Raw genomic sequence first — 17,660 nt, forward strand, 5'->3', positions numbered from 1 at the left:
CCACCCCATTTAGGACAGCTTGGATACATCCCAGCGGTCTGGACTGATCTGGTATGTACAGGGAAAGGAAAATTGGTTCTTACCTGATAATTTTCATTCATGTAGTACCAAGGATCAGTCAAGACGCCCGCCCAGGGGTATAGGGTTCAGGAGAGTCTGCTTACTTGTTCCTGTTTTCTCTTTGCAGTTTCTTTCCGGAGAGTATGAAGAATGAAGACTTTGGATATGGGTTTCTATCAGTGCTCTTTTTTATGTATATAGTTTTGGCACAGTTTTTTGGTGCAGTTGCACTATCTTGATCTAGTCATTGGTTATTCAGTTTACCTCTTCTGTTTTGATATTGATTATACTGAGGGTGTATAGCTATACAGGGACAACAGGTGGCACACTAGGTTATCAGAGGGTGCCTTCAGCTTTTTTTCTCTGACTCCATCTGCTGGAAGGGGAGACACAACCTAGCGGTCTGGACTGATCCTTGGTAACACAGGAACAAAAATTAGCAGGCAAGAACCAATTTTCATTTATAATCCTGCCACTGCCAAAGAATCCGCATGCTCCCCTTGTACTTGGCCTTAATCAGCAAACAATTTTCGATGGCAGACAGGAGGAAGAAGCCGGTGTGCTCTCCATATATCCTCTTTATCTCCTATGCTGTCCTGTCCATCCACTGCGCCTGCGGCTCAATTATGGGCCAAGTGGGATGGTTATGGGGGGCACAGCAAGAGGCTGGCCAGGAGAAATGATGGGATGCAGAGGCCAGCTTCTTTCCCGGAACCCAGAAGCAGCTGTCCCAGCCACATGGTAGCCAGCTGTGCGGCCATTACATCTTTGCCCCTCTCCCTGGGGATTGGGTGAATGTGAGGCATGCTGTTGCTTTAAGCAAGTACCTCCTGTACTTCCCTAGGTCATAAGCTCTTTAGATTAGGGATGTTATAACCATGTGAATTGTTTCTAAATGGTGCCTTATGTACTGAGGGTGATCTTTAGAAGTAGTATTTGTTTTTTTGAATGCTATTGGCGTGATTCAAATGTTTGAATAAATATAAACTGGCTGTTTTTTGTTTCCTTTTGTTTTCCAGGGTTTATTAAATATTCTTCTTGAAAGAGAGAAGGCATTTGTAAGTTGCAATTTGCTGCTTTCAGTCCAAATGTTGAGGTTCACTTTAATTAAAACTTGGGCATATAAAAGCCAGCAGGTTTATGCATCTTATAAAGTGAACAAAATGCATGTAAGCTTATTTTGAAAATTATCCATGCAAAAAAATGTGCACACAATTACATTTGCTATTTAGTGTACATTAGTTTGTCGAGAGAATTTACATGCATACTTTTTAAATTCCAAAAGTATGTCTGTAAATCTCAACTCCACTCCACACTGGGACACCTCTTCCCTATTTATTTATTTATTTAAATTCTTTTGATATACCGATGCTCAAGACTAGTGTCTTATCGTACCGGTTTACATTGAAACAAGGGGTAACCAATTAACTAGGAAGATAAAGTTACAATGAACAGGGGTTTACAGAGTGGGAGAGTTGAGATCAAAAGCATACGATTAACATATCAAAGTGAAGCATAACAAAGTTTAACATAGGGATCGAATGTGGCAAGCTTTGACAATAGCTTAATCTATGTGCATAAAAGTATATGCATAGTGTGTTTATATGATTTTGTACATATATTGCTGTCTCAATTTTCTAAAGGGCCATTTCTGTGTCTAAAGTACTACTTTACCTGCAGCACTCATGTGAGAATTACCTTCTTAATTACCATCATGTTAATCTTTAATACTTTGAGCAACTTTAACCACTCTGATTCTCTCTCTCTCCCTATAAAATGTGTTGTGTAGAAATCTCTGAACAAGCCTTTCAGTCCAGTACTACTGATTGGACCAGTGCTTTTGATGACTTGGCTGAACCAGTACAATGATCACTGCCAAGAAATCCTTACACACATCAAGTGAGTACATTATTGCCACACAAACAGGTGCTGGTTTATGCAGTATCCTAGTGCAGTACTATGAAAATAGTAGAAATTCCTAAATGCTTGTAGGATTTTGTTTTAAGGAGCTAGAGAAATTATACTGAAATTCCATTTTTCCCCATGTTGCTCTTCTTTCTCTCCATTTCCCCTATTTGGCTCATCTTTCCCTCCATTTTACCTCTGTCAGTTTGTGGCAAGCTGGCAATGCAAAGGCAAAGAAAGTCTCCATAGTTCCACCTTCTCTTGCATGCTTGATGCTTTCTTTTTGGAATGTGTGTGTCAGGAGTAGCAGCTATGGGGTGCTCTGTTCACCTAATATAATAAAATATAAAATGTCAGTAAAAAAATGTGCACAGAATTTCAGCAATATTTCCTATGTCAGCCCTCACCAAGTGGGTGATATCTGGAGTCTGGCATGGTTCTTTTATGTCATGTTTCTAGGGCTTTGATTATGCTTCATTCAGCATGCCAACATACCATGCATCCACACAGGGGCCCCTTCAGTCTCTTTTCACAGGGCCTCTAGTCACTCTTTCTCACTGTTCCTGCTTAAGGCATTGTTTTTTTGGCTTTTTCTAGACAGAATTGTTCATCATGGGGGTTCCACTATATAGTTTCTACCTTCTTTCCCAGTAATTTCCCTAGGTAGGTTTTATGGTCATTTTCTTAAGTTTTCATTTAGTCAGTGTGCAGTTGGTGCCTGGTAGACATCCATCACTACCACTATAGAGATTGATTTTGCTTCCCAGATTTTTCGATCATCCATGGGTTCCAGCAGTGCCCCTGGTGCACCAGGGCCATGTCTATCATGGATTCTCATGATAGATGTGTCTTGTGCCTGGGATCATCACATGATGTCCATGGGTGTTGCAAATATGGGACCATGACCCCAAAAGAGAATGTCTGTCTTGTCAGGAACTAATGGAGAAGCACTTTGGGTACCTGAAGTCTGAATCACCGGCATTGGCAGCATTGACATCAAGGGACCTCAGAGCTGCACCAGTGAAGATAGAAGTTTCAGGGGAGCGGTCAGTTCCTTCACTGGTGAATGTCAGTAGGGACCCCAAGGACAGGCCGCCATCTGATTCTTCCTGTTGAAAGAAAATCATAAGTTCCATCTCTTCGACCAGGGCATCGAAGGAAGCCGAAGAAGCATCAGCATCAATCTCCATCAGTATGCAATGCTGAGAGTGGGAATGGTTTAGTGGCTACCGAGAACCCACTGCAAGGAAAGCTCATCTTCGTAGAAAGTCTGGGATCCATGCCAGTCTCAGAAGATCAAGGTGTCTGCCACTGATAGATTTCTCAGTTCCAAGGAAGACAAGGCCGCCACTCCTGCCTCAGTCTGTGTTTGAATCGACTGTCTTTGAGGAGGAATTGGACAAAAAGATCCAGCAGGCCTTAGAAAAGGCTCTGGGGGGGGACGGGACATCAGTATCTCAACATAAAATGCACTAGAGTAGTTACCATCCTTCTTCAAGCTGCTGCCGGAGTACATTTAGCTGCTTGGCAGTGATGTACTGATATTGGTGCCAGAGCTGATGGTTCCAGAAGGAGAAATGCGGTCAATATCTGTCCCCTTGCTGGTGTTCTCCTGCCCATTAGTGGGAGAGGAAAATTTCCACAGGGTGCCGAAGCTCACCAGGAACCAGGCCAAACCAGCCAAGTGCACCCCTCTGAGGCCTTGGCTGAGGATTGAACCCAGTCAGTGTCCTTCCCACCAGCCTACCAGTTGAGGGGTCGGACTTAAATTCTCTTGGGGGTACGCCTATAGAACAGAGACTGCCTCTGAAGAGGAGTCATTGACAAGTCTCTTCTGATTGTTACCCTACCCCGGAGAGGATATGGTTACCCTCCTGAGGACCCTCTCTTCACTGGTTTTGACCAGGCCATTTCATTTTCTTTGTAAGCAGGGAATGAAACCAGAACCAAGATGCTGGATGTCATCCAGGTCATGGAGCCCCTTAAGGAGCTTGTAGCAGTTCCAGTGCACAAAATCCTTCAGGAGATGTAGATGGGGATGTGGGAGAACCACTCTCTGTGGCTGTATTAATAAACTGCCTCTGCCTTCCTATCTTGTTTAGCAGTGGTCAGATCTGCTCTCGAGAGCCAAGAGCCAAAGTACTCATTCCTCATAACATAAGAAATTGCCATACTGGGTCAGACCAAGGGTCCATCAAGCCCAGCATCCTGTTTCCAACAGTGGCCAATCCAGGCTGCAAGTACCCAAAAACTAAAAATATCCCATGCTACTGTTGCTAGTAGTAGCAGTGTCTATTTTCTAAGTCAACTTGATTAAAGCAGGTAATGGACTTCTCCAAGAACCTATCCAAACCTTTTTTAAACCTAGCTACACTAACTGCACTAACCAGATCCCCTGGCAACAAATTCCAGAGTTTAATTTTGCGTTGAGTGAAATAGAATTTTCTCTGATTAGTTTTAAATGTGCTACTTGCTAACTTCATGGAGTGCCCCCTAGTCATCCTATTATCCGAAAGAGTAAATAACAGATTCACGTTTACCCATTCTAGACCTCTCATGATTTAAAACACATCTATTATATCCCCCTCAGCTGTCTCTTCTCCAAGCTGAATAGCCGTGACCTCTTCAGCCTTTCTCATAGGGGAGTTGTTCTATCCCCTCAGAAGCATTAAGATGTACTCCAGCCACTGGTGGACAAGGGAATGGAGAGTGGAAAACACACATGGCTCAACTTTAATGTTTTCAAAACAGTATCAAGACACTCTGCCATGAGGTATGGTGCTTGCAAACCCTCCTGGCTGCGGGCTTGACCTCTGACCAGAGTTCCAGGAAAGACTCTCACAAGTGCCGAATTCTGGAGAGAATTTCTTCAGCCAAAAGATAAAAGCAGCAGTAACATAGATCTATGAACACTGTGAAATGCTACAGCAATTGTCCGCTACCACTCCAGATCCACCCTCCGCTAGGAGGTATCTGAGGACAGGGCAGAAGAGGCACTTCCAGTTGAAATGCTATCCTCTTCTTTCTCTGTCCCAGTCTCAAAGGCCCCCACCCAGGAAAAAGATCTGGGCATCATAGTTGATATTACATTGAAATTGTCGGCCCAGTGCACTATAGTGGTTAAAAAAAGCAAACAGAGACTGGGGATCACGTGATGAGCTGAGCTGGTGAGACGTGTTTCTCCTGGCTCCGGGACCCACTCTGCCCATCGAGGCACATCCTACCGCGTTTCTTTCTGCAAATTTGATTTTGATTTCACCTCGGGTCAGAGTGCATGTTGGGCACCCGATCGCTGCACAGATCGGGGGTGGTGATGTCCGTCAAGAGTGGAAAAAAGGAGAAGGAACGACCGAAAACATCTGATTCCAAAATGGCGGCCGTCGGTGATAGTGCGCTCGCCCCCTCCCCCCCGGCCTTAACGATCGCGGAAATAAAGGAGGCGATCCGTGAAGCGCTGGATGAACGGTGGTCCCAAATTACCTCGCAATTGGGGGAGGTAAGAGAACATCTGGCGGCCCTCCCACCCCGTTTAGACCAGGCAGAATCGCGGATCTCAGGGTTGGAGGATGGGGCAGCCGCGTGCGCTTCCCTCATGGCTACCCGGGATAAAGATATCAAGGCCCTTCAATCAAAGGTGGACGAACTCGAAAATCGCGCCAGGCGGGATAACCTCCGGTTTATGGGGTTTAAAGAGGACATTGAGGAGAGATCTCTGTGCCAGCTGTTATCAGACTGGCTACCTGATGTCCTGGCTCTGCCACACTTGAAGGGCTCCCTGGTTATTGAGCGAGCCCACAGGCTTGGGGCGCGAAACACGAGCTCCGGGCGGCCCAGACTGGTGATAGCCAAAGTATTAAACTCCGCACACAAATCCGAAATTTGGCGGGCTACGCGAAACAAGCCGGATTTACACTATCAAGGTACCCAAATTCGGGTTTTTCAGGACTTTTCAGCGTCCGTCTCTGCTGCCAGGCGTGGTTTTGTCCCTCTCTGCACGACCTTGCACAGTAAGGGGATAAAATTTTCCTTGATGTTCCCTGCACGTCTGAAAATCTGGTATGCGGACAAAGTACATCTATTTGAGACCCCGGAGCTGGCCCAGGCGTTTATGGACACTATGAATAAATAATTAGCCTTTGCACCCGGCGGTCGTGGAGCCGCGTTCTCCTTGATTTCCCTGATTTCGCGGGGACCGAGGGGTTGCCCTTCCTGTTCTTTTTCTTAGAGCTCATGGGCCTTTAACCCTGCGACGGACTACTGGGCTTTTTGTGGACTACTTCAGCTATGGACCATCGCGAATCAATGGAAGTGCATATTTGGTATACCGACTCATCTGGGACTGTTTTTACAGGTTCCATTTATTTTTCTCTCTCCCTTTGAGTTGGCAGATCTGGTTTTTTTTACAGATCTCGCTCTCTTGACATTGTGTAGTTTGCCCATTGACCTTTTTTTCTCTCTCTCTTTCTTCGGTTGTGCTTTTGATGCCCATAGAGGCCTACCTGGACCAGGAGGGGTTTTCTTCTATAGTTCCCTTTTTTACCATTGTTGGTAGTCGTGCCCCTCCTTGTGCTGAGGATGCGGCGCTCCTGTGGGGCCTTTTGAAGATGGAGACTGTTTCTTGTACCAATGGTTTTTTTTGTTTTTTTTTCCTACTTTACTGTTTTTTGCGATATACCGCTTTACCACCTCTGGTGCCAGTGCGATGATTGTGTGTAGTTGTGTTTGGTTATACATGCCTGTTCTTTACATTTTCAAGTTCTCTTTTGTGGTGCACTGCTGGTTTGTGTCCGCACATTTCTTTCTCGTAAGGGTGGGTTCCCGGACTCATCAATACTGGATCCTCGTGTCTTCCTTAGCAGGAGACATTAGATGGGGACTGGGTAAGGGGAAGATGGGGCTGGGGGGATATTGGGAACATGGGAGGGGGGGGGGAATTCAAGGGCGGGGTGTGGGGAGGGGGAGGGACGGGGAGGGGGACTGGGTTTTTTGGGAGGGGGGGAGGGGGGGCAATCCGGATAACATATCAGTTTGGATGGGCGGATGGGATGGGCTTTAGGCGCAACCATAATGGCTTGGCTGGTTCGATGGGTACCTGGTGGTTGGTGGCGGTGGCTCCAGCTGGGAGGGCCTCTGCCGCCCTTATTACTCTGACCGATTGTGACATACTTTACTCTGTTCTGTGGAATGAGTAATTCCACTAAATTTCTCTCGTGGAATGTGTGCGGCCTCCACTCCCCTATTAAACGCACCAAAGTCCTCTCTCACTTGAAAAAACAGTCATTGGCGGTGGCCTTCTTGCAAGAGACCCACCTTACAGACGCTGAGCACGAAAAACTTAGGCGCACGTGGGTGGGGGAGGTGAGATACGCCTCAGCTACTTCCAAATCAGCGGGCGTGGCGATTCTTTTTCGTAAGCAACTCCCCATTGTAATAAACAAGGAAATAAAAGATCCCCAGGGGCGCTACTTGATTTTGGTAACTGAACTTTATAATCAAACGGTAGTGCTCTGCAATTTGTATGCCCCCAACACTTATGATCCTGGGTTCTATCGCAGTTTGTATGCCCATTTAATTCCATATTTGTCTGATATTTTAATTCTTGGGGGTGACTTTAATACCATACGGGACCCGCAATTGGATGCTTCTCAAGGGCGCCGGTGGGATGCGGGAGTCGGCAGGGGCCCTGCGCTGTTGGAATCGCGTCTCCATTTAATGGATGTTTGGCGGGACCTGCATCCCACTGAGCGTGATTTTACACATCTCTCCAGGGCACATTCCTCTTTCTCACGCATAGACTACTTCCTTGTGAGTACCCATGCATTTCATAAGGTTGTCGAGGCGGGAATTGAGAGTATTGTGATATCAGACCATGCCCCTGTGTGGGTGGAAATGGGTTTCCTATCTCCTTTCACCTCTCCTAAGCTTTGGCGTTACCCCTACTTTCTCGTCCAGGACGAGAAATTTAAAGAGTTCCTTTTAGCAAAATGGACAGACTATACGGCCAATAACTTGCTTCATGAGTCCAACCCCGTGTTATTTTGGAATGCGGCCAAGGCGGTGCTGCGTGGTGAAATCATATCTTATGTCTCTCACCACCGGAAAACCCTTAATCGTCGCATTATGGTTCTTAATGCCCAGGTGCGCCTTGCTAGAACCCAGTTGATTCGTGCCCAATCCGAGGAGACAAGAGCGTCCTATTTGTCCAAACAGCATGCTCTTAATTCCCTTCTACACCAGAGGGCAAAGAAGAGCCTTCTTTACTATAAATTTAAACTCTATCAGTACAGTAATAAGACCGGGAGAATGATGTCTAACCTTATTAAGTCCTCGGGGGTCAGTAGATTTATCCCTGCGCTGCGTAGCTCCCCAGCTGTGGTGGTCAGAGATACACCCTCTATATTAACATGTTTTCGAGATTTTTATGCTTCCCTTTATACTTCTGATGGGTGGAACCAGGAGGCTTGTCAGCAGTTTTGTGATCTAGTGTCCCTCCCTCATCTGACCCGGGATCAATGTACTATGCTGAATGCCCCCATTTCAGAGGCGGAGATACGTTTGGCCATCCAAAGATCAAAAAATTTTAAAGCCCCGGGGCCCGACGGGTTCACAGCGGAGTTTTTCAAATTATTGGCAGACCAGGTGTCCAAACCGTTGTCTTTGATGTTCTCCGCCTTGGTGGCCCAAGGTTCTTTCCCCGATCATGCAAATTTGGCGCATATTACTCTGATTCCAAAGGCTGGTAAGGATCCCCTATTGCCGGAGTCTTACCGCCCGATTTCTTTACTTAACTATGATCACAAGCTGCTGGCTAAAATCTTGGCGGACAGACTGGCTGTTTATCTTCCTGCTCTGGTGGGGACACATCAGGCGGGGTTTGTCCGTCACCGTTACGCGCTTAATAATATCCGCAAAGTTTTAAGTGCCATGACGATGAGTCAATGGATGTCCCACTCATACCTGGCTATCAGCTTCGACGCCGAAAAAGCGTTCGATAGGGTGGAGTGGGATTATCTGTTTTATGTATTGAAGCGTCTGGGTTTTGGCGGTTTTTTTCTACAGGCTATTCAACTACTTTACAGTGAGCCAAAAGCTTGTATCCTGGCTAATGGGGCGCGGTCGGCTCCCTTTCCGGTGGGCAGGGGTACTCGACAGGGCTGTCCTCTTTCTCCTCTTTTATTTCTTTTACAATTAGAGCCCCTGTTACTTGCCATTAATGGGTCTCGAGAGATTCGAGGCATTCGTATGGGGGATGATATTTTTAAGCAAGTTGCCTTTGCTGACGATCTCTTGGTCTTTATCACTAACCCTCACACGTCTTTACCCCCTTTGCTGCGATTGATTCAGGATTTTGGGAGGTTTTCTGGGTTTCGGCTTAATAAGTCCAAGTCTCTGGTGTTGTCTTACCCTAGCACTCTGAGGGATACCTGGTTGGGCCCCTTCCCTTTACAGTGGGCGGGAGGTGACCTCCGATATTTGGGAGTTTACCTTCCAGGGAACCCAGACCGAGTATACCAGGCCAATGTGCCTCGCTTGCTTCATCAGACCCAAACCACTTTGAAAACCTGGGGGACCCTGCCCCTCTCGGTTACGGGGCGTGTCTCGCTTTTCAAAATGACCATATTGCCGAAATGGCTTTACCTTTTGCAGAATGTACCTCTGCTATTGAAACGTAAAGATTTGGCCGTTTTGGAGCGTTCATTGCGCTCGTTCTTATGGCGGGGCGGGAAATCTAGACTTCCTCTAAGGTGGCTACAAAATCCTTGGGGGATGGGTGGTTTGGGTGTGCCCGATCTCGCTCGTTACAATTTAGCCTGCAATTTGCGGCTCATACGTAATTGGCTGCTAGGGACCTCCCATTATGCGTCCCTGTCGGTGGACCAAGCTCTTTTGCATCCGCTGGCCCCGGCTTATGTGCTGCAGGCGAGTTCGGGCCGCCTTCCTGCCATTGTGTCCCAGACTGCTCTCGTTCGGCCTCTTAGGCTTACTTGGCTACGTCTTACCAGGCTTCTACAAGTTCCCTCGATATGTGCTTACTTTTTACCCCTGGGGGGGAATGTCGATTTCCCCGCGGGGTCTCAGTCGGTTATGTTTAAGGTGTGGGTGTCCAAAGATATTACTCACTTGGGGCATCTGTGGACTCGTGAAGGGGAATTTATGCAGTTCTCGGTTTTCCGAGACTTGTATCACCTGGGGGCTACTCATATTTTTCCATACCTGCAAGTCCGCCACTATGTGAATACTTTGCCAGCGGCTGCTAAGGAGCTTACACTGTTCATTACCCTAGATAGTCTTTTTCATTTTGAGCAGACCAGGGCCCCTTCACTATCTAGTTATTATAAATTCTTGCAGCACCGGCTTAGGTTGGATGTATGCTCCTATCTAGTGGAGCGGTGGAATAGGGATGGGGACTTTTGTCTTACGAGCCTTATTTTACGCAACTGTTTTCGGCGCCTCACCAGGATCTCCGCTAATATGTACTTTAGGGAAATGCAGTTTAAATTTTTAAGTCGGGCGTACATATCTCCCCAGATGGCGTACAATTCCTCTATAGCTGTTTCATCTTCTTGTGTCCGCTGTCCTGGGACAGTGGGTACGCTGTCCCATGTTTTTTGGACGTGCCCTTCGGTTCGCAAATTTTGGCGAAAGATAGCGGACTATATGGCAGATTTATTGGATGTGGCCCTGCCTTTCTCACCCCTGTGGTTTTTATTTGGCTGTGTTTCCCCCATAAGAGTTCGAGATCCTGGTGCGCGCCTGTTATTACAAAAAGCTGGTTTGGTGGGGAAGAAAACCATTTTGTTGCTTTGGCGTTCCCCGGAGCCCCCATCCTTCTGGGGGTGGAGGAATCATCTGCATGCCATGATGACCATGGAGAGTATGGCGGCTCGGGGCTCTCCGCGACGACGTCACCTATTCTCAAGCATTTGGAATTCCTACCTTCAACGGCTGCCTCCCCGGGCGCGTAGCCTTGCGCTGAATGATTGAGTGGGCGCTGGATGATGGAGTGGGGACTGCTATCTTTCCCGCGGACCTGCCTGATGATTCGGATTTTTTGCCTGGCCACTCCGTCTGTCTTCAATGTTGTGGACTATAGAGGATTGCAGGGGGGGATGGGTTGGGGGGGGGGGGAATAGGGGGGGAGGGAGATTTTGTAACTGGGGGGGGGAGAAAAGTTGTATATGTTTGTTGGTTTGACTAACCTTGGGAGGGCTCAGGAAACACCCTCTTTACTCTGGTTTTTTTTGTAAAACCAATAAAAATTGTTTGAACATAAAAAAAGCAAACAATGTTAGGAATTATTAGGAAGGGAATGGCAAATAAAATGGAGGATGTCATAATGCCTCTATCGTTCAATAATTAGACTGTACCTTGAATACTGTGTGCAATTCTGGGTCACCGCATCTCAAAAAAGATATAGTTGCACTGGAGAAATTACAGAGAAGGGCGATCAAAATGATAGAGGGCATGGAACCTATGAGGAAAGGCTAAAGAGGTAAGGGTTATAGAGCTTGGAGAAGAGACTGCTGAGGAGAGATATGATACAGGTCTACAAAATCATGAAAGGACTTAACCGTTTCACATCTACCCGTTCATTTACTCTTTCAGATAATATAAGTGCTAGGGGGGCACTTCATGGAGTTAGCAAGTAGCACGTTTTAAAACCGGAGAAAATTCTTTCATTCAACGCACAATTAAGCTCTGGAATTTTTTGTCAGAGGATGTAGCTAAAACTAGTGTAGCTGGGTTTAAAAAAGTTCCTGGAGAAAAGTCCATTAAATTACTGTTAATAGAGAATAGCCACTGCTTGTTGCTGGCATTAGTTGCATGGGATCTGTTTAATGTTTGGGTACTTGCCAGGTACTTGTAACTTGGATTGGCCACAGTTGGAGAGAGAATACTGGGCTTGATGGAACCTTGGTCTGACCCAGTATAGTACAACAGATTTAATTTGTGCCCTCTTATGATGCAGAGAACCCTCTTATGATGACTAGAACAGTTGAACCCATTCTACCAGGGGAAAGAGGGTGGGTGATTTTACTTCCAAGTACTTCCTGATTCCAGAGAAAAGAGGAAGACTCTGGCCTATCCTGGACCAAAGACCTTGCATAAATTTCTAAGAGAAGTTTGATACTTTCACTGGACACCTTAATTCCTGTTCCTCAAAAAGGGGCTGGTTATGCTCTATTTCAAGGATGCTTATACCTCTGTTACAGGAAATCTCAGACTTGTTGCAGGGAACTGTCACTTCCAGTATCACGTGCTACCCTTTGGCCCACTGTCAGCCCCTTATGCTTTCATCAGATGCCTTGCAATGGTGACAGTGCACTTAGGCTAGCTGGGGGTGCATGTGTATCCCTGTCTGGATGATTGGCTGGTCAAGAGAATATCATAGGTGAGTGCCACAGAATCAAGGTGGAAGATCATCCATGTTTTGGAGCAGCTAGGGTTTGTTGTCAACTACCACAAGTCCCACGAGCCCATCATCTTAATTGGAGTTTATTGCAGCTCTGCTAGACAGGTACTGCAAAGAACATAGCATCAGAAATGTCATAGGTCAGATACATAACGGCAGGGTAATTATGTAGTTATGAAATGATCATCAACATAGATAAATAACTAACCAAAACCCAGGCACACAAGTTAAATAACAGCACTGAGAATAGTATTAGCTCTCATCACTAAACAGAGTAAACTAAACAAAGATAAACAAAGAAAAATACACTGCCCAATTCTTACATGGTTTAACACCATACCTTTTTCCCCTGCGAGTAACAGTATACATAGTATGAAACTTTTACTTTTTTATCAGCACTGAGGAAGGGCAATTTTCAGAAGCCTGTTGTACATGGATCATTGTGAATACCTGTGTGGTGTATGTTTAAAAAAAAAAAAAAAAAAAGCCCTCTGAGGGTTATTTACATAACTATGGATTGTTAGTCTGTAGGTACTTTCCCCGGGGACTTTTTTCTATAAAAAAATAATTTGAGCAGTATATTATTGTATCGATAATATCAATGAAACCCAATCAGATTGTCATAACTGGATTAACCAGGAGTGGTCTGCTTTGAAATCACTGAGCTGTGAAAAGTGGAATAGAAATGTTCAATACATTTTTCATGATCTATTGACTTTTAGTTGAAACTGCTTAGCTTCAGCTGTCATGCACAATTTATCTTTGGTCTCGAGTACTGCTAATGCAACAATCTTCTGACTTTGTTTCCTAGTTCCTTTATGATACTTAATGCAGAAATCAAACTAAGAATTATCACTGATATTAATACTTTTCTCTAATTTTGTTTTGTTTCTCTCAGTCTCATTCCTGCAAAATCTTTAATGGAAGGTGCTGACATCCTTAATTTTAAGACCAAAGGTTTCATTGATGAATTTATGAAGAAGTATGACTTTGAGCAGGTAAGAGCTGGCAAGCGATGGTGTAACTTGTAAATCAGGGCTCAGAATTAAGGGGCAGTTTTCAAAATTCTGCATATTGTTAGTCTGTACTTTTCCCTACAGACTTTGCATTAGTTCTCAAAGGAAATGTACACATACTCTCCCTTTGAAAACTCCAGAGGAAAATGTACTTAAAGACTTGCACCTCCTTTTTCTGTGGTCGTTTTTCACTGAAATACAAATTTGTATAGTTTTTGAAAATGAAAAATTGCCTCCTCTGATCCCACCTGCTTTTCCTACATTGTTGATACCTGTATGTACTTTTACCAGCATACGAAATGGGCAATTTTCTGGCATGCTTTTTATCTGAATAAATAGCCTTTTACATGGGGAAAATGACATTTGAAAATGTCTCTCTTCCATTATATATCCATTGGGCCACCTAAAAAATGCAATTACTAGGCAAAATGGCACCCAGGGCAAAAGTTGCTTTATTTGCCTCCCTTTCCTTTTGGGTTTTTGTTTATAGGCTGACTCAAAAAGGGAAGATCGGCATACTAGATGGCTGCCCTACTTGCCTGCCCCTTGTGACAGCACTTTATGTAAACAGTAGGTTGTTTGCGCATATCCTAAGACCTTACAAAAACTGCATACTTCCAAAACCATACATACCCAGAATATATTTAGTTAAAATATGCACATTTTAGCTATTGCTTTTTGGAGACAGATGATATACTCTCCTAAGGAAGTGAATACATTGCAGCTGCATAAACAGCTGCTGGAAAAAGGAGCAGTTTCTGAGGGTGGCTTATCTTTAATTCTTCAGCCAGTGAGTGGGCATTGGGATCACTTAGGTAGTTATACTGAGGTAATGGTAGGACTGAGGGAAAGGGGAGCCATATACTGTAAAGAAAAAAGGTAATTTTATTTTCCTGAACATTCCCAGATCAGTTCAGACAAGTGGGTTTATGCATTCCTACCAGCAGATGGAGGCAGAGAACAAAATCTTGAGGCACTGCTACGTAACTGAGAGTGCCACCTGCAGTCCCTCAGTATTTCTCTATCTCCAGCAGATGGTAGAAGTGCAAGCCTGCAATCCTGATTGGTTTTGTGTTAGAGACTGGAAAGGGCTCCCCAAGGTGGCAGGTTCAGTTCTTTTGGTCCATCCCTTGGGTTGAGCCAGGCGAATGGGGGGGGGGGGGGGGGGTTTGGATACCCCTTCCTGTACTAGCCCGTAATTCCCGGGACCCCTGATAGCCAGGGGACTGGCTCCCTCTTGGTGCCCTGAGGTTCTCTCCTAGCTGCTGCTGACTCACTAATATCCCCCTGTGGGGCTCTTCTTTCTTTGGCTCTTTAGTTACTGGCTTTTGGGCTGTAAAGTTAAAAAAAAAAAAAAAAAAAAAAAAAGTTTTCTTCGGGAGCAGCAAGTTTCAGTGGGACAGCCAGGCCTCCATGACAGTGCTGCGAGCTGGCAGGCCTGGCGTAACAGGGCCATATTGGGGGAGGGAACCAAAGAGGCCTGCCAGCGGAGGATGGTGATTTATTTTCCCCAGGTGGAGGGGGGGACAGGCTTGTTTTTGATGCACCGGCCTGTGCCGCGTTCAGCGAGGCTATCTTTGGCATGCGCTCCTCTCCTCTCTGCCACTTCTCCCACGCACCTGCAGTTTTTAGCATGGCAGCCTTCAGGCCATATGGACCAGCCATTTGGGGCACTGACTGTTCCCGCGGGGGCTGCATGATGGCGGACAAGCCACGGATTGCTTCTTGCAAAGCCTGTGGGGTGTGGCCTGCCTACCTGAACTCCCTCTCCCTTTGCACTACTTGTGCTCTGGGAGGAAAGGGATCCTCCTCTAAGCCTCAGAAACCCAGGAATGTTTTTCGGTCCTCAGGAGCTGTGGCAGGGCCCCAAGGTGATGACCTCCGTACCTGAGACCTCTGAAGGGGCTACGGACCACAACGCTCCAGCTGGCAGGGCTTCTGCTGATGACCCTCCCCCTCCCCTGGGATCCAGGGTATCGAGCAGGGGGATGATGTAGGCTCTAGCTCGACTTCCAGTTATTCTGAGTGCATTCCTCTGAGCCCTGGGGTTTTTTGCCCGAATTCATCATCCTACTACATGAGGCCTTCTTGGCTAAGAAGGCAGCTAAGCGTAGACCCAGGGAAGACAGGCTTGGGTTCCGATAAGAGATTAGTATCTTATCGGGGGTATCTCCATAGATGCGGGGGGCCTCATTCTGGATGTCCAATGTGGACAGGGAGGACGGAAAAGACTCAGATCCGCAGGGAGAGGGGGGACTCCTTTCTGGTAGTGTACCCGGATGAGCCAGGTGGGGATCTCGCCCCCGGTCTGGACGCCAGTAAAGACAGTCAACCCTCCTTGAAGGTGCTGGGCCTGACAGAGTTGACCCCCGGCTGGTCCGCCTACTTAAGAGAGAAGAGCTGAGACCACTTATTCCCCAGGTTTTGGAGGAATTGGGAGTGAAGCTGACTCAGGAAGAGTCAGATAGCAAAGGAGTTAAGCCAGTCCTGGATGGTCTCAGTGGTCCGCCGAGGGCTTTCCCTATTCCAAAAAAGATTCAAAAGCTGATTAGCCGGGAAGTGAGATATCCCTGAGGCAGGCTTGAAAGTGGGGAGGGCGATGACTAAGCTCTACCCCCTGTTAGAGGAACATTTGGACTGCCTTAAGACTCCTAAGGTGGATGCCACAGTCTCAGCGGTTACCAAGAAGATCACGATTCTGGTGGCAGGGGCTACCACTCTGAAGGTTGTGCAGGATCGCAAGCTCGAGATTCAACTCAAATGGATGTTCGAAGTCTCCGCTTTGGGTCTCCGTGCTGCGGTTTGCATTAGTATGATGCAGCGAGCGTGCCTATGTTGGATTCAGAAGCCTCAGGAGCCAGTGGCTTCGGGAGTACTCTCCCTTGTTCAGGCGGCCTGTCTGGAGGCAGGTGCGCACAGCGGCTCTCAGTATGGTTTTGGCGGTGATGGCAAGGCACCTTTTGTTGCTGTGCAACTAGTCGGCGGACATGTGGTCCAAGTCCCAGTTATGTCACCTTCCTTTTTACAGGGAAGCTTCTCTTTGGGGAGGATCTGGATCAGCTTGCTTATATATTTATTTAACATTTTTCTATACCGACATTCGCACGAGACATCACATCGGTTTCCAGACAACAGGAAATTCAGCCAACAGGGCTTTACATTGTAACTGATATTATAACTAGGGGGGAGGGGAGGGAAGGGGCAGGGCAGTAACTTGGAACTATATGAGTATGCTGGGAACAGAGGAGGGAATAAGGGGGGGGGGTTTATTTTCCAAAGCAGGGGTTATGTACATTCTATTATGTACAATCAATATACAAGGTGAGGGAGTGGGGAGGGGGCTAAGTTAGGGAGGGATGGGAGGTTGGGGGGGGGGTGAGGGAGTGGAGGGGGGTGGAGGGGGAGGAAAGATTAGAGGGGGGTGAGGGGAGGGGAGGAATGGGACTGGGATGGCAGATTAAGAGTAGGCGTGCGTGAAAAGCCATGTTTTAAGTTTCTGAAGTCGTTGAAACTAAGGGCAATAGATTACCAGAAGACGAAGAATGTTACGTCTTTCTCTTGTCTCTTTCATTTTCGGGAGTCAGTATTTTTCACTCCAGAAGAGGAGTGGCTTTCTCAGGATATAAGCCGCCGGCCGCCAAAAGTCCTTTCAAACCTCCAGACGTCCCTCCATGGGCGGCTCCGGCCAGGGGTTCAGAGGCAGTAAGCCAGCCCAATGAGATCCGGCCCACCCACTCCTCTCCAGGAGTAGTTGGGGGGCCACTTGTCCCTTTTTTATTTTTTTATTTTTTACAGGGAGTGGGTGAAGATTACATCCAATCAGTGGGTGCTCGAGGTGATCAGGGATGGCTGCACGTTAGTTTTCTCGACCGCTCAGATTCCTTTCTGGAGTTGTGCTGTGTTTCCCTCAGCAAGCGGGAGGCAGTGAAAGGAACCCTGCAGAGATTAAGCCTGGAGGCTATTCTCCTGGTGCCAAAGAATAAGCAAGGTCAAGGACGGTACTCCATCTACTTCGTGGTTCCGAAGGAGGGCACCTTCCATCCCATCTTTGATCTACAGAAGGTGAACAGGAGCTTGAAGGTCCCACGTTTCTGGATGGAGACACTATGCACAGTGATTGCGGCAGTCCGCAAGAGGGAATTTCTGGTATCATTGGATCTCACCAAGGCCTATTTGTACATCCCCATAGGGCAGGGTCATCAGAGGTTTCTGCAGTTCAAGGTGCTAGGGCAGCACTTCCAGTTCCGAGCACTTCCATTCAGTCT

The 17,660-nt window shown here is 46.7% G+C and overlaps 1 protein-coding gene across 1 annotated transcript in view; it reads left to right on the top strand.

The window, feature by feature from the left end:
* Positions 1-17,660, top strand: part of ELAC2 (elaC ribonuclease Z 2) — a 183,555-nt gene that overhangs the window by 119,160 nt on the left and 46,735 nt on the right. Inside the window, exons 18-20 of the mRNA XM_029600234.1 lie at positions 1,080-1,118; positions 1,850-1,959; positions 13,278-13,377. Coding sequence (XP_029456094.1) covers positions 1,080-1,118; positions 1,850-1,959; positions 13,278-13,377 — 249 coding nt within the window. The remainder of the gene's footprint in view (positions 1-1,079; positions 1,119-1,849; positions 1,960-13,277; positions 13,378-17,660) is intronic.

Source organism: Rhinatrema bivittatum, chromosome 4 (genome assembly GCF_901001135.1).
Source record: "Rhinatrema bivittatum chromosome 4, aRhiBiv1.1, whole genome shotgun sequence".
In the NCBI taxonomy this organism is placed as follows: Eukaryota; Metazoa; Chordata; class Amphibia; order Gymnophiona; family Rhinatrematidae; genus Rhinatrema; species Rhinatrema bivittatum.